The sequence below is a fragment of the Antechinus flavipes genome, chromosome 1 (assembly GCF_016432865.1).
Source record: "Antechinus flavipes isolate AdamAnt ecotype Samford, QLD, Australia chromosome 1, AdamAnt_v2, whole genome shotgun sequence".
Lineage (NCBI taxonomy): Eukaryota > Metazoa > Chordata > Mammalia > Dasyuromorphia > Dasyuridae > Antechinus > Antechinus flavipes.
This window is the reverse complement of record NC_067398.1, coordinates 558,746,884-558,768,781: the sequence shown is the minus strand read 5'-3', so window position 1 is coordinate 558,768,781 and position 21,898 is coordinate 558,746,884. Positions and strand designations below refer to the sequence as shown.

The 21,898-nt window shown below is 34.5% G+C and overlaps 1 protein-coding gene across 3 annotated transcripts in view; it reads right to left on the bottom strand.

Annotated features, from left to right (window-relative positions):
* Nucleotides 1-21,898, bottom strand: part of CAGE1 (cancer antigen 1) — a 92,315-nt gene that overhangs the window by 27,991 nt on the left and 42,426 nt on the right. For all 3 annotated transcript variants that reach the window (XM_051970725.1, XM_051970726.1, XM_051970727.1), the window contains 2 exons: nucleotides 19,412-19,519; nucleotides 2,506-2,610 (listed from right to left, as the gene is read on the bottom strand). In XM_051970725.1, the coding sequence (XP_051826685.1) occupies nucleotides 2,506-2,610; nucleotides 19,412-19,519 (213 nt within the window). The remainder of the gene's footprint in view (nucleotides 1-2,505; nucleotides 2,611-19,411; nucleotides 19,520-21,898) is intronic.

Here is a 21,898-nt window from a genome sequence, read left to right as displayed (position 1 = left end):
ATTAATTTTCACTTTTTAAAACACTATATTCATTGTGGAAGAGGTCAAAGTTCACACTTCTTTAATTATTACCCTCAGTCAGAATGGACTCGTCCTAAGAAGGAGAAATGGCAAGGATTTGGTGTTTTAAGAGGCTAGAATGGAAACAATTAACATATAAGTGTGCCCTGACCATTTGGCCTTGATGAGATTTGACAGCTCCATTTTTACATTTGATCCATTTTTACATTTCTAACTCATTGTAATTCTAATTCTTCCTCTGTCCTACTTGGCTCAGTTGTCTCAGTTATCTCCTGGTTGCAAAAATTCAGGCTCATTACTGACCTATGTTCAATATCTTCCTGCTCTCATCTGATATCTCAGTCTACTCTATTTTCCCTGCACATTGACAAACACAAGTTATAGTAAATCTAACACTTCCTATCCCTCTTATTTCTGCTAAAGTTGTAGGCCATGTTAACTTTTTGACTTTCAATTTCCTCTGACAATCCTCTTATACCTCTATGTGTTTTAGGGACATAAATGAATAAAAGAGCAATTACATTTGACTAACATTCGGAGTAAGAAGAAAATGAGAAAAAAAAAAATTCCCAACCCCACACACCCTTTATTTTAAGTAGATTCCAACATCTATATTCAATAAGAATATTTTTAAAAGTTATTTTTTAGATATATGCCTGGATAATTTTTCAGCATTGACAACTGCAAAACCTTTTGTTCCAAATTTTCCCCTCCTTCCCCCCACCCCTTACCCCAGATGGCAGGTTGACCAATACATGTTAAATATATTAAAGTATAAGTTAAATACAATATATGTATACATGTCCATACAGTTATTTTGCTGTACAAAAAGAATATTTCAAAGTATACAATTAGCTTGTGAAGGAAATCAAAAATGCAGGCAGACAAAAATAGAGGGATTGGGAATTCTATGTAGTGGTTCATAGTCATCTCCCAGAGTTCTTTTGTTGGGTGTAGCTGGTTCAATTCATTACTGCTCTATTGGAACTGATTTGGTTCATTTCTCAATAAGAATGTTTTATTAGGCAATACTTCCTTCATATTAAAATGAAGCTAGCAAGCAAACATGTCAATTGAAAATTATTTTGTGAAGAATAATGCTTCAATACATAGAGCATCTGTAATTCCACTATTTTTGTAGCTCATTCTGAAGCTACATATTAGAATCTCTCTATCCATACTAAATTAGTTGGTTTAATATGCCAGCTACTGTAGCCCCCAAAATCACTAGCCTGTATTTGACCTGACCAAAACTCTCTGAACTTAAGTCTAGTCATTAGACAAAAAACATATTAACTACCTTAAAACACACATTTAAGGCCTTTACAATTTGGCAGGACCTGCCAGATTTTATATTTCATTAGTTGAGCCATGACCTCACAGAGCATAGGAGTTCAGGTTTTGCAAGTAGTTGATTAAGTGACACTACAATGTTTTTAAATGATAAATTATTTTTTAAAAGTCAACTGGAATAGAAGTTGACTTTTATTTAGAATCACTTCATAATTCTGACCTTTTATTAAATCTAATAGACGGCAAGGTTTCTGGCTGGCCTAAACAGACTGCAAAAGCAATGGAATGTGGTGGCCAGAACTTCTCTGTGATAAGAGCAGGACAGTTCTTGATTCACAGCTATTAAAAGTCAAGCAGGCCAGTCTTAAGTCTTCTTGACCCTGGGATTTTGGAAAGCTGTTGATCACAAAAAGCTCCCTCAAGCCTTTCCTAAACTCTTCTTAAGCTTACTTAACACAACAAAAATGAGAGCCAGAACAGAAAGTGAGATTGAAAATCCAGCTTCTCCACCTACCTTGCTCATATTCTTGCCTTTCATGCATTGCCTATCTGCTAGGAGCAAAGGCCCTCCTGATTAGGTACTCTGCTGTGGCCACCCAAAACCATGCTGACTCCATACATTAAAAAAATATTTTTTCAGTCATACTATAGATGATTTAAATGTTTTAACATTTTTAATTTAAACATTTCTTACTAAAAAAGTAAAAAAAAATTCTTACTAAAATTTAGGAAGTTAAGGCAGCTAGATGGTACAGGCCAGAAGTCAGGAAGACCTGTTAAAATGTGACTTTTAGACATCTACTAGCTATATGAATTTGAGTATGTCACTTAACCTCTTTTTACCTCAAGTTTCCTCATCTGTAAAATGTGGATAATAAAAGCACTTACCTCCCAAGATTGTTGTGAATACCAAATGAGATAATTTTATCGTGCTTAGCACAGTGCGTGGTATCATACAGTAAGTACTATATAAATGTTAACTATTATTATTAATTGTCTGAAGTGAGATTGTAAATGATTCTACGGCTACCTATGAAACATTTTCTGTTTATGAAATAACAGATTAAAAAAAAATCTACCTGGCAAATTACTTCCTAGGGATATAATATGTTCCATATCATAGCATTAAAGAAATCAATGTAATATATGGGATAATTTATAAGAGATTAATTTTTTAAAAAGAGACTGTACCTTATTTATTAGTTTTCCTAAATGTTTTTGATACTCATCATTTTCTTCAATGATTTTGTTGCTTTGGTCTTCTTTGGACTCAAGAAGATTTCCCAATTTGCTAATCTAAAGAAACACAATAAAAATTTTAAATTAAAAGCCACATGTGATTATTAAAAATAAATAAGAGTAGCAAAATGCTTATCATTCTGTCTTATAAACTGAGATATGCCACCCAATTATTGAAGAGTATTAGAAGCTTAAAAAAAAAAGCAGGAATAAAAGACAAAGTTGTTTTTATATTACTTCATTTTGGAAATAAAGAAATTGCTTGAATAAACTAATGGAGTGTGATTTTAATTATCCCCTTTTTTTTATGCTTCAGAATGAGGCTACAACAGAAATTCACTGAGACTCAGCACTAAAATATGATGACAATGTGGAGAACATCTGGGGGAAAAAAACCCCTAAAATGTATGTGGAATCATAAGTCCTCATTGGAACCAACAATTCAACTTAACATAGCTATTAAGCACTTACTAAGTACAAATCTTCATATGTTTTTTTGCACCCTATTCCACAAAAGATCTTCTTTCCTGGAAATTCTATGATAGGCAAAGAAGTCGTTGTACCCAACTGAAGTTATTAGTACTAAAGTGTAAGCAAGCAAAAATTCTTTTTTTCACAAATAACAAGTACTTCCACTTTCGTCTTCTTGACATTCACAGCATGAAATTGTTTTGCAGACAGATTTTTAAAAGTTAATTATACTATAACAGAGAAAGCATCAGGTTACAAGACAGAGGTGAACAAGAAGCCCTGGATTCTATTCCTGTTTCTTACACAATTATATCAGCTTGAATATGAACAAATCCCTTAGCCTCTCAGTGTACCCAAGCAACACTTCCAAGACTTTAAATTACAGATGATCTGCAATGGTGAAGAGAGTTTTTAAACACCAAAAGGAGTTCATTATCTGGACCAAAATGAAAAAAAAAAAATTCCATTAACATGAAAAACAAAAAAACAAACAAACCCAAAACTATCAGACCTTAAATGATGAAAACCTGGATAATATTGGTAGTGGCAGAAGAGGGAATTTGAGAGCTATTGAGGAGTCAGAATCAATGGAATTTAGGAATTGATTTTATATAATAGTTAATGATAAAGAATGATTTTGTGGCCTAAATAACCAATGGGGGATAGTATCGACCATCCTGTGTGTTCCTCTTTCAGGTCTTTTCCCCCTTAGCTTGCTACAGTGGGCAATTCTTGGTTTTGTGTATGGGAAATGTGTATATTAGTGTTTTCATCAAACAGAACAGATAACTTACCTATCTGGATGCCCTCCCCCCCACTAATAGCTTCCATTTATTAAGGCATGATGGTGCATAATTGATTCATTTCTAACAGATTCATTAATTCATATAATTAATTAATTAGTTTATATAATTCATTAATTTATATAGCATATTATCATGTTACAGGAAGGTAGTAAAAGTGGAAGCATTACTCAAATGTAACATAGTTAAAAAACATACATTCTATTGGATCTCTGGACGCATTCCCTCCATAAAATAGATACCCTTTTTGATCTGATGTCTGTGTCCTTAACCTCAACTATTTATTGCCACTTGCATTGAGCTCTGGGACTTAGAACAATAGGGATACGAATCTGTTCAGAACCGTTTTAAGCTCCTTGTAAATCTGAAGCTGATTATATGCTTAATTACAGGATAACCGAGAATGCTATAAAAACTTGGACTTCCTTTATAAAGTTGCAACTATATGGGCAAACAGGATGCTGTAGGTTGGAGGTCCCTACTCTGTCCCAAGTCTAAGGAAGAGGAGGCTCTTCTTGCCAAGGTTCTTCATTTAATGTCCTATTCTTTCCAGTGAGAATTTGCTCCATTGATCATTCTCCCTTTCATCTTTTTTTTTTTTTTTAGAAGAGCAAATATAGATTTTTAGTACAGTTTTAGCTTACTGTGAACCCCTTGGGAGTCACCCCTCAGCCTTTTTGCACCTTGCCTATTAGTAGGCTAGGACTGATCCATCTTCCTCAGGCTCCAGCTTCCCTCACCCCCACTCCCCACTCCTATTCCTTAAAAGGAAGTGTAGTCACTACGCTGGGGGCCTTGCCTCCTTAGCTGAAATGCTTTGGCAAATGTTCTCAGAAGACTGACATAACACCTCAGAGAAACCTGGAATACGATAGGGTTTGGTCCATGCAGAAAACAGAGAGACCCCAATTCCCAGGCATCAGCCCAAGAAAGGGTATCTGTCTTTGGAGAGGATGGGTCCAGAGATGCAATGGAATGTATGTTCTTTAACTATGTTACATGTGAGTAATGCTTCCACTTTTACTACTTTTGTGTAACATGATTATATGCTATATAAATTGATGAATTTATTAAAGATGAATCAATTATGATCTGTCATTATTCTATGTAATTATTTATTCCTCTTACTGATCCATACATTTCTTGCATGTTTTCTCTCCACACACATTCACTAGTTCAAGCCTTTGTGCTTGAACTCTATGTAGCTACCAAAACATTTTTCCTAAGGCACAGATCTAGCACATCATGCCAAAGCTCAAAAACTTTCAGTGACTCTCTTATTTTCTGTAGGATGAGATCATAATTTCACTGGAATAGGACCTTTCTCTTCAATTTAGTCATAGAGAATTGCTTAGAGCACACAAGTTACATGACTGCTCAGAGGCAAATTATATGTTAGAGATAAATTATATGTCTATGAAGCTGTCTCTCCAATAAGCAACTCTACCTCTAGATCAGAGATTTTAATTTAATTTAAACATATTTAAATTATTTAATTTTAATTTATTTAAATTTTAATTTATTAATTAATTTATTTTGTGTCATGAACCCTTTTGGAGAGTCTGGTGGAGTCCACAGATTCTCAAAATGTTATTTTTTTAAAAATCTGTAATTGAAAGAAATTTTAAATTTCAGAGATTAGGGAAAATAAAAACATATTTCTCCCCCGCCCCCAACTCTCATCCAAGTCTACAAATTCCCTGAACTATATCCATCATCTTGAGGACCCCAGATTAAGAATTTATATAGTTTTGAGATTCTAGAATGAAATACAAATGTCTCAACTTGATTTTTAAGGTCCTTCATAATCTAAATATGTAACATACATTTCTAATTTTATTTTTTTACATGTTATATTTTTTACACTAAATATAAAAAATCTATATTAATTTTTTGATTTTTTTTTCATTTATGAGTGATATAAATGTTATTATTTTTTTTATTATTTTATTTTTAATTTTTTGATTTTTGATGGAGATGCCCTGGCTCCGGCAGACAGGTGTCATATCTGCCTTAAGGGCAGTATCCAGTGTGAACAGCTCCATTATCTTTAGATAATTGCCAGGTGATGTGGAAAGATCCAGAAAGTGGTTAATGGAAGGGACCAGATAGGTTAACTGCTTGGGAAAGAGGGTTTGCTTGTATCTCTACAGATGGAGAAAGAAACAGATGGTGGCAATGAGCTGAATTCGCCCTCTCCATCAGAGAGAGATGGGAAAGGAGAAGGCCCTTGAAATGAAGGAAAAGACCCAGGTAACATCAGGTGGTTCCATCACTGACTGTGCCCACCACTGAAAGAGCCTGGCAGTTAACCCTTTGTATATGGCAATTAACTCATGACCATCAAAAGTAATTGTCAATGAGACATGCAGAACTTTAAAATCTGCAGCAATCATTGGATTCCTCAACACATGAAGTAATGGATAATAAATTGGCTTTGGACTATCTCTTGGATAGAGGTGTATGTGTGGTTTTGAATTGATAATTATTTTTTACACCTTCTTTCTGGGACTAATGGGAAATTTTTATAGTTTTTTATTTATTCATATTGTTTGTTATGTCACACTTGTTTGTGTGAATCCTCCCATGGTGATGGATTCAACTATTGATGCATACCTGCTTCAACTAAAACAAAAGAAAGGGTGAGATGTAGAGGGCCACAGATAGTGGGAGAAGTCTGGGTGAGGTATAAGACTCTTCAGCCCAGAAAGAACCTGCTCACAATGTCTGGTTTGGCTCCCCATCTTTCCTAAGTGCTCTCACCCTTCCTAAGAAGTCAGGGGGTGGTGATAACCCGTGTTGTGATTGAAGCAGAGTGATACTAGGTGGCAAACTACGTACAATAGCAAGTTGTTTATGTGGTCCCATCAGCGCAGTATATACTGGGAGCATGCCCAATGTTGTTTTGGTTACATAAGGGTATGAGGGTATAAAAAGGGGAAAATCCTTGAGAAAATTGGACTCCATTTTCCCACCATCCTTAGGAGTCTTTTTTGGTCACAAATTCCTTCCTCTTTCATAGGTCTAAGAGCTAAACTATCCGATGTTCTAATTTATCTATAATATAATTCTTTATGCCTAGATTATGAACCCATTTTGACCTTATCTTGGTATACGCTGTTAAGTGTGGATCAATGCTCAGTTTCTGCCACATTAGTTTCCAATTTTCCCAGCAGTTTTTGTTAAATAGTGAATTTTTATCTCAAAAGTTGGGATCTTTGGGTTTGTCAAATACTACATTGCTATAGTTATTAACTATTTTGTCTTACGAACCTAACTTATTGCATTGATCAACTTCTCTATTTCTTAGCCAGTACCAAATGGTTTTGGTGACTGCTGCTTTATAATATAATTTTAGATCAGGTACAGCAAGGCCACCTTCATTTGCTTTTTTTTTTTTTTTTATTAGTTTTCTTGAAATTCTTGACCTTTTGTTCTTCCAGATGAATTTTGTTGTTATTTTTTCTAGGTCAGTAGTTAAGATTATTCTTACGAAATACTACAGTCTGGATGTGGCTTACAGAAAAGCAAGAACAGATATCTCCAGTATTTCTGCCCCCTCTTCTCCAAGAGATTCTTAGATTTCTGCCAGGAAGAGGAGGAGAAAGTTGAGGGCACCAGAGTCTGGCCCCCTTTTCTCTTCAGAGAGGAGATACCAGGGTAGAATTATATCTGTCTTCTTTCTTATGTTTTGTTAGTCTAGGAAAATGTAATTTTTAGGTTCAAGGTAAATGTCTGATTACTGTTCCTTAATTTAAAAAAAAAAAAAAAAAGGAGGGCTCCAAACTTTCTATTCAAGGCTTTACTTTCTTCCCACCATATACCAATTGAACATACAACAAAAAGCAAAGAAACGCATTTATCCAAGTTGATTAAAAAACAACAAGAAGAAATTAGATAATGTATACATATTAGCAGATATACCAGACAATAGGGATTGATGGAGATTCCCATCAGGAATGAGATATTTTAGCTCAATTAAAAGAGAGTTCCAGATCTCACCTCTAATCTCTAGTGTAGTAAGCTAAAGATAGAGACATGATAGACATTGTTGGCTCCTTTTAGTCTTTTTCTTCCTTCAGAGATCTCAAGAGAGGGCACATCTCTCTCAAAGCTGGAAGCACCCAAAGATCCAACAAACTGGATGTCTCTTCTCCCTCCTCCTTACCAACTCTGCCCCACCCATCATAACATCCATCTTCCCAAATGAGGAAGTTTGATATCCATGGGCTTTGGCATTTTTAAAGATGCTTTTTGCTGTATTCTTCAGAATTCAGGGCTTCTTAATGCACACAGCGGGATAAGGGGGAAGGCCTAAGGGCCACCTCTTTTCCCCTTCCCTCACTCTCCTTTGGGCCTCATGGCCTTGAAATGGGCTGAGTTTTGACCTTTTGGTATGTGTTTTTCCTTTCTAGATGCAGAGTTTAGACTCCAATAAACAATCTTTGTTCTTTATCTTTTAGATAAATATGCCTTTATAAAAAGCTAATGTGATGTTAGGTGACTAAATGGAACTCACTGGGCCTCTAAAAATGAGATAGGGATATAATTGGTGTGGGCGCTAACCAATGGTTGAAGAAAGAGATCTTCCCAACTTTTCAAAGTACTGGAGAGCCCTAGAAGCAGGGGAAGAAAATGCAGCAGACTTGACCCTAAATGGAGCTAAAATCAACTTCTATTACATTATGATTAAATATTTAATATTTATCTCCTTTAAAATTTTTTTGTTCTACAATGTATATTATTATTAGCAGCACATATACATAATTTATGAATAAGTAAATCTGTATAGAGGTATGTGTGATAAAGTTTGGAGACCACTGACCCAGAGAGAATCTGTTGCTGCTTAATGAGAACCAGCTGGAAGACTATGCAAGGTTAACACTGACAAGCTTTTATAAAAGCATGTTCATCTCTGCAGAGAAACTGGGTTCAATAAATCATCCAAATTCAGCAGCCTCAAATTGAAACATGTCAGCCTCCTGTCTAACGCACAGGCCTCTTCTCTCAGACTATGTGTGCTCCTTCTATGCTTGCTTCTTCTGTACACCCCACTTTTGGCTGCAGTCTCTCAGTAGATCCTGGAAACTCTGGTTGACACTTTTTTCCCATCCCAGGCCTGGAGACTTCATGAAATGATAGTACTTTCATCTCATGGACAGTCCATACCTGGCCCCACATTCTTTATGGCATCAGGATCAGAAAAAAAGAATACATTAAATGGACTTTTGTGGAATTTTTTGCACTGATGATACTTATGGTAGTTTTTGTGGCACTTCTCCCCTTGGTTGTCTCACACATTATTAAAAACCATCAGCTTTTCTTTCATAGAGTTAGAGCAAAAAGGGCCTTAGTGATAGTCTAGTTCAACTTCCTTCATTTTGATTTATTACCTTTGCTGATATTTCTTGATAATTATCAGATTGCCTCACAGATGGGGAAAAATTAATATTAAGGGAACCCTAGAGCCTCACTCCTTTTTAACACTTAGTTATCTTCCCAAAGAAATCTTCATACATAACAATTTTTATCATATGTGCCTATTTGTAAGGGCTACCCTGAAGGAATGATGGAGAAAGCCAAGACAGCAAAAACAATGTATTTCCCATAACCACATGGATAGGTGTTCCCCAAAGCAGCAGCATCTAACCAGTGTAGGGGAAAGGGGCATGACTTTATTCAATGCTAATAATCATTTATTTCCCTGGAATGCTGGGATGGACCCCAACTGCCAGGTTGGGAATCAGAAACAAAGATAATTAAGAAGAGAAAGCTTTAAGTTTAAGGACAAAAGAACTGAGTATGCATTGTGTATGTAAGAGGAAATGAGAAGAAGAATGGATGAACAAAGAATCCTGATAAAGATGGTAAACTATTCTCATATATGCTTAAATTAGTTGGGATTAAAATAGATGCCAAGTTATTAAGTTTACTCAGTTGTATTAATGTTCAGCACTGTTTATAATAAAACATTTACCTGAAAAAGAAAGGGCTTAATAAATATTACTAAAAATCCCATGAATTATCATTTTTGAGTAAAAGTGCTGTGCTAAGAGTTGGCAATCAAAAATGAAAAAGTTTTTTCCCTTAAGAAACTTATAGCCTACTAGGTGGGTAAGCCTCATGTACACATTTTTAGTAAGGGCCTGCATATTATATGTATATTATGGGTGCAGTGAATAGAGCACCAGCCCCAAAGTCAGAAGGACCTGAGTTCAAATATGACCTCAGACACTTAATACTTCCTAGCTGTGTGACCCTGGGCAAAGTCACTTTACCCCAATTGCCTCAGCAAAAAATAAATAAAATATGTGTATTATTTCATATACAGGTGTAAAAATGCTTTTAAGAATACAAAGATCCATATGAAATTCCTAGAAAGATGATCCAAAGAGGTCAGGATGAATGAAGGTCAGAATGAGAGTAAGACCATAGTTTTAAATTTCTTGGATATTTCTTAAATCAGGGATCGTAATAGGCACAGAAGAAATATTTGTAGATTGACGATTGTTGTTTTACAAGGCAGCATGTTTCATTAAGGTCTGTGGCTGGATGTTGTACTTATTACATGCACATTGACACATGTATTTTCTCTCCATATAAATATAAATATATAATAATTCTAACCTTATCCTCACATGGGTAGATTTATTAATGACAAAAATCTAATAATTCTTATTTTCTACCTCTTAAATCAAAATGTTTGACCTAATTCAGATGTCCTTGCTTTCCAAAGTTGACAACATCATAATACGCATTAACAGAGTGGAATTTTTCTGTTAGCTAATCTCTGATAAAAGAATAAAGGATTTCATAATTTATGTAAAAGGCAATATTGACTTTAGGGATAAAGCAAATAATTATTGCCTTTAAGTCCAAAGATTAAGAACTACTCTTAAAAGTTATTTTCCTGTAATAGAACAGAGTACAATTCCAAATCTCTTTGAAAAAATTAATTTTAGAAATCTACACATTTAAATTATTTTGTATGTAACATTAGAACTGATTAAAATTAAATCATTGAGGTTAAAAGCAAAATAGACTTTTGAGGAGGGATAGGATAAAAAGAGAGATAGAAAAAGAAACAGAAAATAATGAGATGGAGGCAAACACAGAGTAATCAGCAGTGACTAAAACACCAGTTTGGAGTCAGGAGATACTGAGTTTGAATCCAGCCTCAGATATGTAACATAGCCTAGCTGAGTGACCCTCGGCAAATCACTTAACCCCAATTGCCTTGCAAAAAACAAACAGCTTATTGTAAAAAACTTTTATATTTCTTTATTATCTATAATATTATCTTTTAGCAAAATGTAATTTCTCTGATTATTTCTTTTAATTAGATCTGCTTTTGCTTTTGTTTCGTCAGAGATTAGTATAAATGGGAATGGGATGAGCTCACTCATAAAATGGAAGTAGACAGAAAAATGGATTAGAAACCAGAATCCAACAAGATGTTATATGCAAGAAAAATAACTTGAAACAGGAAGACACACACTTTAAAATAAATTATTTTTCTTAAACATTTTTGCCCAAGAAATTTTTACATGACCTCAGGCATACATACAGGTATATAAAATAGGTATACCAATAAAAAATTTATTGATAATAAATCATAATTTTGCACCTCTCATTCAGTTATGAAACCCTATATGGGATTACAACAATTTAAAATGCTGGGAAAGAAAGTCTAGAGCAAAATCTAATATGCTTCAGCTGAAGTAAAAAAGGCAAGAGGCAACAATTATAATCTCTGACAAAACAAAAGCAAAAGCAGACCTAATTAAAAGAACTAATCAGAGAAATTACATTTTGCTAAAAGATAATATTATAGATAATAGAGAAACATAAATTTTACAATAAGCTACTTTGATATAGGCCTTGTTTTTCACATATGTTGAGTTAAAAATGAGTCAAATTTATAAAAATAACAGTCATTCCCCAACAATAAATGATCGAAGTATATAAACAAGCAGTTTTCAGAAGAAGAAATCAAAGCTATCTATAGTCATATGAAACAATGCTATAAATGTAAATTTGAAGCAACTTCACACCTATCAGAAATTACAAATGCTGGAGAGGATAAGGGGAAAATAGGTACACTAATGAACTGCTCCTGGAGTAATAAATTAAATCTAACCAATATGTCCAAAGGATTATAAAAACTGTAAATATCCTCTGATCTACCACTACTAGGACTATGTTCCAAAGAGATCAAAGAAAAAGAAAAAGAACTTACATGTCCAAAAAATTTTATAGTAGCTCTTTTTGTGGTGACAAAGAATTAGAAAGTGAAGAGATGCTCATCAACTGGAAAATGGTTGAACAAGTTATAGCATATAATTGTAATAGAGTACTATAAGAAATGTCAAGAAGACATATATGAATTGATATACAGGGAAGTGAGAAGAATAAAAGATCATTGTGCATTATAACCACAGTATTGTAATGATAACCAAAAGATAGCTACTCTGATCAAAATAATGATCCAAGACAATTCCAAAGGACTCATGATGAAAATATTCTATCCATCTTCAGGGGATAGAACTAATGAACTCTGAATGAAAATCTTAGCATAGCTTTCTTGCTTGCTTTATATTTCTTGCTTTTAAAAAATAGCTAATATGGAAATGTTGTGCATCATTTCACATATACAATGGGTATCATATAGCTTGCCTTCTCAGTGGCTTATTTAAAATTTTTTAATCTGTATTTTTAAACATTTTTCCAACTACATGTAAAAACAATTTTTAATATTAAAAAAAATTATATTCCAAATTTTCTCTCCCTCCCATCTTCCCCCAAAGATGGCAAGCAGTTTGACATGTTATATATGCCATAATGTTAGTCAGTCATATGCAAAACTCATTTCCATATTAAAATGGTATGAAAGAAAATAGATTTTTAAAAACCTCTACTAAAAATAGAGTAAAATAATATGCTTTTATCTGCATTAAGTTCTTTTCCTGGAGGTAGAAAGCATTTTTCACCTTAAATCTTTTGGAAGTGTTGCAGATTTTTATATTTCTAAGAATAGCTAAGTCATGAAACTCAAAATTTAAAAAGAAAAGAATGTTTAAAAATTTTTTTAAAAAATGAAATCACTCAAAACAACATACATATTTGGATAAAAACATAATAAGGCAGAGCCAGACATACTTTTACTTGAATGAGGGTAACCTCTAGCTTACTAACAAAATCAGATTTATTTGGGACGTGCCAATATGGTGTCACTAAATAAAACCAACAGTGCTATTTACAGTAGTAGCAAAGGTTAAAAAACAAATAACCCAAGTTGAAAGAAGAACTTTCACTAATTAATTAGCAAAGTAACTGTCTTCAATTATAGGAGATCTGGTAGCAAACCACCCTCACATTCCCCCAAGTTCTGGAAGTGTTTTTGTTTTGCTACTAGATCTCCTATAATTGAACACAGTTACTTTACTAATTAGTTTTTCCGGAAAAAAAATAAAGGAAAACAGGTGGTTTGGAAAATGTATTGACATTAAATAAAGCAGCCAAAACCTTGAATATTACTGGAAAAACAAATACAAAACCTCAATTTTCCATTTGCTTAAACTAATCTAGGTTTCTAAAGAAGGCGATGTTCTTCGTGTTAAAATGTTTTAAATGTTATTTTCTCACTGGCTTCCTACAGAGTTATACACCTCTGCTTTAGCTGTTCATATGTGAATTCTTTTGTTCATGTGTAAAAAATGAATCTTCTAGAGAACATCTCTGACTGAAATGTAATTCTTAATTTTTTTACATTTGACATCTGACAGACTTCCTAAATTTTAAAGGTCATGTGTTTTTGTGTTTGTTTTTTAAATGACCAGAGCTGGCCTTTAGAATTTCTGGTTTTTATTATTAAGTTATAATTGTAGTTAGAAGGGTGGCTTTGCTAGAGATTTGGTCTCCTCACCAAGACCTTTACTGAACTCTGGTCTGACCCTTACTGTCCATATAACTGCAAGCAAGTCACTTTAATTTAGCAGGGTTCTCAACATCTAAGATTAAATTGCAGAGGAAGTGTTAATTTGCTATGTAGTTATCTACATTTTCTTCATGACATCAGAATCACAGGTTTAATCCTTATCTTAGAAATTGGGTCAGGAGAAGTATAAAACTTCTAGAACAATTTTAACCATAGTAAAGTAGTACTTAATAAGGACAACTGTATTTCTATTGAAAGGGTACAAGATTAGGAGAATGGAGCTCTATGGTGTTTTTCTATTCACTACTCAAATGATTTTGATCAAATCATTTTCCTGGCAACAGGTTTAGTTTCATCATCTGTAAATTGAATAGTGATGATAAATCTGATCCAGGTTTGTCTTCAAGAGAAGAGGAAACTTATAACCCAGAGGTAGGTCCTTGCAACCAGGGAGCTAGAGAGGAAGGTGGTATCAGAAGGGGAAGGTGGGGATAGGAAATTGGGCAGCCAGAGGCAACCTACGAAGTAATTTTGGGGACAGATGCCTCAGGGATAAAGTGTATTTCTTTGATGAGTATTCAAGTCTCTCCATTTCCCTCTCCCACTAGTCTAACTCCCCCACTGTAGCATCAAGGAAATCTGGAGACTTTTCATTAGTTAAAATCCTGTCCTGGGATCCAAGTTTAATCCAGTACTAAAATTCTATGATTCACCTTGATTGTAATCAGTCAATATTTAAATAAGCTTTCTGATTCTAACCAGAGAATATCAATAAAGCTTTACGGTACACATTATGTTTTTTCTTTTAAAAAAGATGAACATAAAGGAAAAAATTTTTATGTAATATAATAGTATGCTAGGTAGTAGATGGAAGTCTGGTACTTTCTACATACTCAATAACTTTTTTTTTTAATTATTCAATGGTATTTTATTTTCCCAATTACATGGAAAGATAGCTTTTCATTCATTTTTGTAAGATTCTGAGTTTTAAATCCACTCCTTTCCTTTATCTGCCCCCACCCCAAGACAGCAAGCAATCTGATATAGGTTATACATGTATAATAATTTTAAACATATTTCTATAATAGTCATGTTGTGAAAGAAAAATCAGGTCAAAAGGAAAAAGCCATAAGAAAGAAAAAGTAAACTCCCCAAAAAGTGAAACTAATATGCTTCAATAGACAATCAATCTCTATAATTCTCTCTCTGGATACAAGTGGCATTTCCCATCTCAAATCTATTGGAATTATCTTGGATCAGTATATTGCTGAGAAGAGCTAAGTCTATCACAATTGCATATCACGTAATCTTCTTGTTACTGGATACATATTCTCCTGGTTCTACTTCACTTCACTCAGCATCAGTTCACATAAATCTGTTTCAAGCTCTTCTAGCCTGTAGTCTATATAACCCCAGAGCATCAGGTTCAGATAATGAGAATGAGAAAGCTCACAATTGATTACGAACATAGTTAGAGAAACCAACTCTTAGAATGTTATTGCGTATTAAAAGTAAGGAAACTATTGAATTAATAAATAAAATTAAGAGTTGGTTTTATAAAAAAAAAGTATATAAAAGGAAGAAAACCAAATTATATGTATCAAAAATGAAAAGGGTGAATTTATCTCCAGTGAAGAGGAAATTAAAGCAATAATTAGGAGTTATCTGGCCCAACAAAATACCAATAAATATAATAGTCTAATTAAAATGAATATTTACAAAAACATGAATTGCTCAGATTAACAGAAGAGGAAATAAAATACTTAAATAACCCCATTTTAGAAAAAAGAAATTGTACCATCAATAAACTCCCTAAGAAAAAATCTCCAATGCTGGATGCATTTACAAGGGAATTTAATTTTAAATACTATATAAACTATTTGGAAAAATATGTGGAGTCCTACCAAAATTTTTTTTTATGATACAGATATGGTATTCATACCTAAACCAGGAAGGGCCAAAATAGAAAAAGAAAATCATAGATCAATTTAACTAATGAATATTAATGCAAAAATCTAAAATAAAATATTATCATAAAGATTACAGCAACCAGGATAATACACTATAATCAATTTATACCAGGAACGCAGGACTGGTTCATAGTAGGAAAACTATCAGCATAATTAAGCATATCAATAACCAAACTAACAGAAATCATTTGATCATTTCAATAGATGCATAAAAAACATTTAACAAAATACGGCATCCATTCCTAATTAAAAAAAAAAAAAGCCTTAAGAGAACATAGGAATAAATGAGTTTTCCTTAAAGTGTTAAGTTAGAAGCATTCCCAATAAGAATGTCAAGGCAACTCCTATAATCTCACTACTAGATTTTCACTTCTCTGTAGTGACAGAAAGAGTACTCTTAAAATTATAGTTCTACCCTGGGGTAAAGTATTTAAGTGTTCAGAAGAATTCATTTGTTTTTCTGAAACTGCCACAGGAATAATTATGAAAGGAAATTTCTAGAGTTGCTCCTTTATATTGTGACTTTCTGCTTTTCCTTGACTCCAAATTGTCTAGTACAGAAAGTCCTCTGGTTCTTCCATCTCTCTGTCACTGCTATTCCTCTGATGCCAGCTGGTATTTCTGAATCTCCTAGTGGGACCCATTAAGTTCATGCTATCCCACCACTGCCTCTCTCTGCTGGAATTTCTTAGATTACATGCTTCTCTGGTTGGTTTTAACACAGAAATGAATCCTAATCCTTAATCTCTATGAATAATCCTCATTTGTCCCTTCCTCTCCAGCTCTCTAGCACCATCTGTTGTTCTTTTTTTCTCTTTTAAGAACCAAATCTGAGGATATAGTCCAGGTATATAGCCTGGCAATAAGATAATCAATGAATACTTAAGCATCTTCTGTGTGCCAGGTAGTTTGCTAAGCACTGGGTATTCAAAAAGAGGCAAAAAGTAGACCCTGCCTTCCAAGAGTTTATAATCAAATGGGTAAAATAACATGAAAACAAATGTATACCAAACAAGCTATATACAGGATAAATTGGAACTAATAGAGAGAAGATATTTGAATACAGATAATATAGGGAAAAGTCTATTGATACGTTTATTCTATTGTGTGCAAAGTACTGTTTAATATGGAAGCACATTTAAATAATACAGAATAGTAGAGGGAAGGCTTTCAATAAAGGACTAGATTTTACTTAGGACTTCAAAAGAAGCCAGGAAGTCAGCAGGTAGAGATGAAGAGGGAGAGCATTTCAGGTATGAGGCACAGTCAGAATGTCTGGATCTGAGAGATGGAATATCTTGTTCATGAAACTACTAGGAGGCCAGTGTCAATGGACCAAAAAGAACATGTTAGGAACGAAGGTGTATGAAGACTGGAAAGAGAGGTTGGGTCTAAGTTGGGAAGGACTTTGAATGCCAAAGAGCATTTCTTATTTTCTCCTGGAGGCAAGAGGGAGCCACTGAAATTTATGAAGTAGAAGTTGACATTGTTGGACCCCAGTTTTAAGAAAACCACTTTAGTGATCAAACAGAGGATGGACTACAATTCAAGGCAGCTGGACCTAGCAGCAGCCTATTAAAATAATCTGGCATAATGCGAGGAGGGCCTGCACTTGAGTGTGGCAGTGTCAAGAGAGAGAGGGGGGTCATACTGGAAAGATGTTGCAAAGGAAAATTAACATACGTTGGCAATAAATTGTATATGGAGGGTGAGAGATCATGAGGAGCCCAGGATGATTCCAGGAGGGAAGGTAGGAGGGCTTGGGGAGGAAGTAATAACTTGAACTTAAGATGTCTACAGAATATCCATTGAAATGTATGAAAAGCAGTTGGAGATGTGAGGATAGAAGTCAGCAGACAGAATGAGCAGAAAAGGTACATTTGAAAATTAGCAGCATGTAAGATGACAGGAAAAGATAATGCAGAATGTTGGAGGGGATGAGGCAAAATTGGGACATTAATACACTATTGGTGGAATTGTGAACACATCCAGCCATTCTGGAGAGCAATTTGGAACTATGCTCAAAAAGTTATCAAACTGTGTATACCCTTTGATCCAGCAGTGTTTCTACTGGGCTTATACCCCAAAGAGATCTTAAAGGAGGGATAGGGACCACATGTGCAAAAATGTGTGGCAGCTCTTTTTGTAGTGGCTAGAAACTGGAAAATGAATGGATGCCCATCAATTGGAGAATGTTATGAAATATTATTGTTCTGTAAGAAATGACCAGCAGGATGATTTCAGAGAGGCCTGGAGAGACTTACATGAACTGATGCTGAGTGAAATGAGCAGAACCAGGAGATCATTGTACATGGCAACAAGAAGACTATATGATGATCAATTCTGATGGACGTGGCTCTCTTCAACAATGAGATGATTCAAACCAATTCCACTTGTTCAGTGATGAAGAGAGCCATCTGCACCCAGAGAGAGAACCATGGGAACTGAGTGTGGACCAGAATATAGCATTCTTTCAGTTGTTGCTTACTTGCATTTTGTTTTCTGTCCCAGTTTTTTTTTTCCTTATTGATCTGATTTTTCTTGTTCAGCAAGATAACTGTATAAATATGTATACATATATTGGATTTAACATATATTTTAACACATTTAACATGTATTGGACTACCTGCCATCTAGGGGAGGGAGTGTGGGAAGGAGGAGAAAATTTGGAACAGAAGGTTTTGCAAAGGTAAATGTTGAAAAATTATTCCTGCATATGTTTGTAAATAAAAAGCTTTAATTAAAAAAAAATGAAAGGAAGTCAGCAGCATGGAGATGGCAATTCAGTTCATAGGAGCTGATGAGAAACCAAGTGAAGTAGTAAGGAGGGGGAAGAAAAGAAGGTTCAGAAGAGGGCTCTGTGGGACTCTAGGATTAGAGAGAGCACAATCTGTATGAGGATACAAAATAAAGAGCAGCTGTTTCCTGTCTGATAAAATATTATAATGGTATTTGGCGCTTATCATATTCAGTGTGCTCCAATTCTCTTGAAAAAGGTATTCATTTTACCTGTGAATGAGGATTTAATGTAATTCAAAATCTAGTTTCTTTCATTTCTTAGTCCTGAGCCATATTTTCTTTTTCTTCTTCTTTTTCAACACTGGATCTTCCTATTTTACCCAGGCTAGAAGTACAATGGCCCCTAATGGGCCCAATTCCATTGCTGATTGGTAAGGAAGCTTTGACCAGAAACAGAAAAATTCTATTTCTGATCCAGGATGGTTTACCTCTGCTAAAGAGCATGGTGCTACTTTCTTCCCCAACTCCTGGACATTTACCTTATGCTTTAGGCTATCTGCAATTCAGAACTCATGTTCAAGCAATCCACCAGCCTCAAACTCTCCTAGAAGTAGAACTATAGTCCTGTGTCACTTCTTCATGTGATCCATGATCCAAGCCATGTTTTCAAACATTTTTCATTGAACTTGCCTGTGTCCATATTTGGCTTGAAGTCACTGAAGATAAATAATAACGAAAGCTAAACGTGCAAAGTTGAGTATTTTCCTTCTTTAGGCTAATGTGACTTATTGCTATTAAACTTATCATCATGATATTGATAAATATTGACTGAATGAAATTTTGGAGAAAAAGAAAAAATGTTGGTGCTTATAATTTTTATTTTAAAATTTGTTAACTCTACAATGCCTAAATGATAGTAATTATGTAGTTTTTCTTACCTGGGAATTAAGCTCTTCATTTAGATTATGGTATTGATCTAGTTTGGTATCTAATAAGTCAGGCACATTTGTATAATTTTCAACTTCCTCTAAATCACTGTTTCTGTCCTAAAAATAAACATATTAATGTTCTGTTACAATATTTATTTCAATAAATTCTATTTAAATATTTATTTATTTAAACATATTTATTAAACATCTATTGTATGCAATACACTGTATTAGTATGGAAGCACATTTGAAACATCTCCTTTTTGGTTTCTCTAAAAATTGGATTAACTATTTCTATAATTAAAAAATCCCTTCCATATTCGGTGAAGGGGGGAAAAAGTGTTTTCTAAAGAAACTATCAAGGGTAGTAATCAAAATTCAGGACAAAAAAATACCTCTTAAGAAGTTAATTATCAGTACCTTCCTTGAAAAGTGTGATTTCTGCTGCATTCAAAAGATCAAATACTGATCAGAGTACAGTCCTTTTGATTACTCCCGGAGAAAACTCAAGGGGAATAATCAAGGAGGAATGGAACCATTTTAGTTGAAGATGAAGTGTCCATTGTTAATTACTGTTTTCTAGAATGTTAACGTTACCCTCAAATGTATTTTAACACTATCATTTTATTCCTTTAAGATTCCTAAAAATGGTCCCTCCATTTACCTTGGAGTAAGGAAAGATGTCTGAATTAATTTGAACATTTCACTCTTTAAGCTAGAAATATTTGGATTTAGGATAATGATAAACTAAATCATTTTTAGCAGACCTGTACCTACAACAAAGTATATAATGTTAATATTTTTTCTTTGACATTGGAGATACAAAGTTGAAAAATCTCCAGATCCTTTTTTACAGGAAATGTTGTCAGTCTGCAATTTTGAGATGTCCTTTCACATTCAATTCCATTCAATAAACATTTATTAATCACCTACTATGTGAAAAGCAAGGGTACTGGAAATGCAAAAGGAGGCAAAATTAGGCCCTGATTTCAAAGAGTTTGTAATTCAAAATAAACAAAAAAGTCAAATAATAAAAATATGAGAGTATAATTTATAGAAAGAAAAGGTTCAGATAAAGTGCCATCATCATCACAGCACTTTATATAATGCTCATTATGTGCCAGGCAGTGTGCTAAATTAGGTTTATAATTATTATCTTATTTGATCCTCACAACCATCCTAGGAGAAGGTACTCTTATTATTTTCACTTTCACACTTAAAGAAATTAAGAAAGACAGAGGTTAAGTGATTTGCCCAGGCTCACACAACACTTGCTAGCTATGTGATACTGGGGAAAGCATTTCACCTTGTTTGCCTCAGTTTCCTCATCTGTAAAATGGGCTGCAGAAGGAAAAGGCAAATCATTCTGGTATCTCTGCCAAGAAAACCCCAGATGGGGTCAGGAAGAGTCATTCAGGAAAAGAAGTTCTGGCAACAATTTCCTGACTGCAGATTTGGTGCTCCACCCCCGCCATCCAGTTGCCCCATTAGAATAAGAGCTATTAAAGAAAAAGAAAGGAAAAAGAAGAATCAATGTTGTAGAACTCTTCATAACCTTTGATCCAAGATACCATCTCTCTGATGAAACTACAAGGATGTTAATTAAAAAGGAATGGGAGATGAGAACTTTCTTTAATAGCTATATAATTTCTAATATTTCCTTGGATCGCCTAGCTTTGTAACAACCCTGCAAATCCCTGAGGAAAAGCTCCAGTTTTTGGAGGTTTTTTTTTGTTTTGTTTTGTTTTGTTTTTTACATCTAGCCGCTCCCTATAGGGCATCCTCTCCAAATATCCAGCTGGGCTCAGGACACACTCCTGCTCATCTGATTTTCCTCAAAGGTGATACCCAGAACTGAAACCCAAACTCCAAATGTAGCTTGCCCAGGGCAAAGAACACCAAGACAACATGACTTCCCTCTTCCTAGACATTACAGCCTGGCAGATCACGAGGTGTTAAGGATCATGCCTAGGTAAAGGGACAGGTCAATTCTCTGAAAGCCTCCACAGTTGGGAATCATAAACTTGAAGGCGTTGCAAAGCAGCCTTTACTGACACAGGTGTTGCTTGTGGACTGGGAATGAAATAAATTGGAGGCAGAGGAGAGAGGTCAGAGAATGGAACTGCCTCCCAGTCTGCTTGTATCCTCCTCCTCTTCCTCCTCCTTCTTTTTCCTCCTCCCATATAAAGAGATCCATTCTATAGGTCATAACATTGATTCATATTGAGACTGTAGTGTATTGAGACAGCTGTGGAGGGGGTGGGGTTCTGCAAGGGCAGTGGATAATGTAGTTGGGCTTGGCATCAGGAAGACTTCAGCTCAAGTCTAGCCTCTGACATTTTGTCAAGCCATTTATCTTCTGTTTACCTCATCTACAAAAAAAGGAGTGACACCTACCTTGTAGAATTATTGAGAGAATTAAATAATTTGAAAAAAATAAGTTTTAGCATAGTGCCTAGTACATAATAGAAATCACACAATGCTTATTTCTTTTCC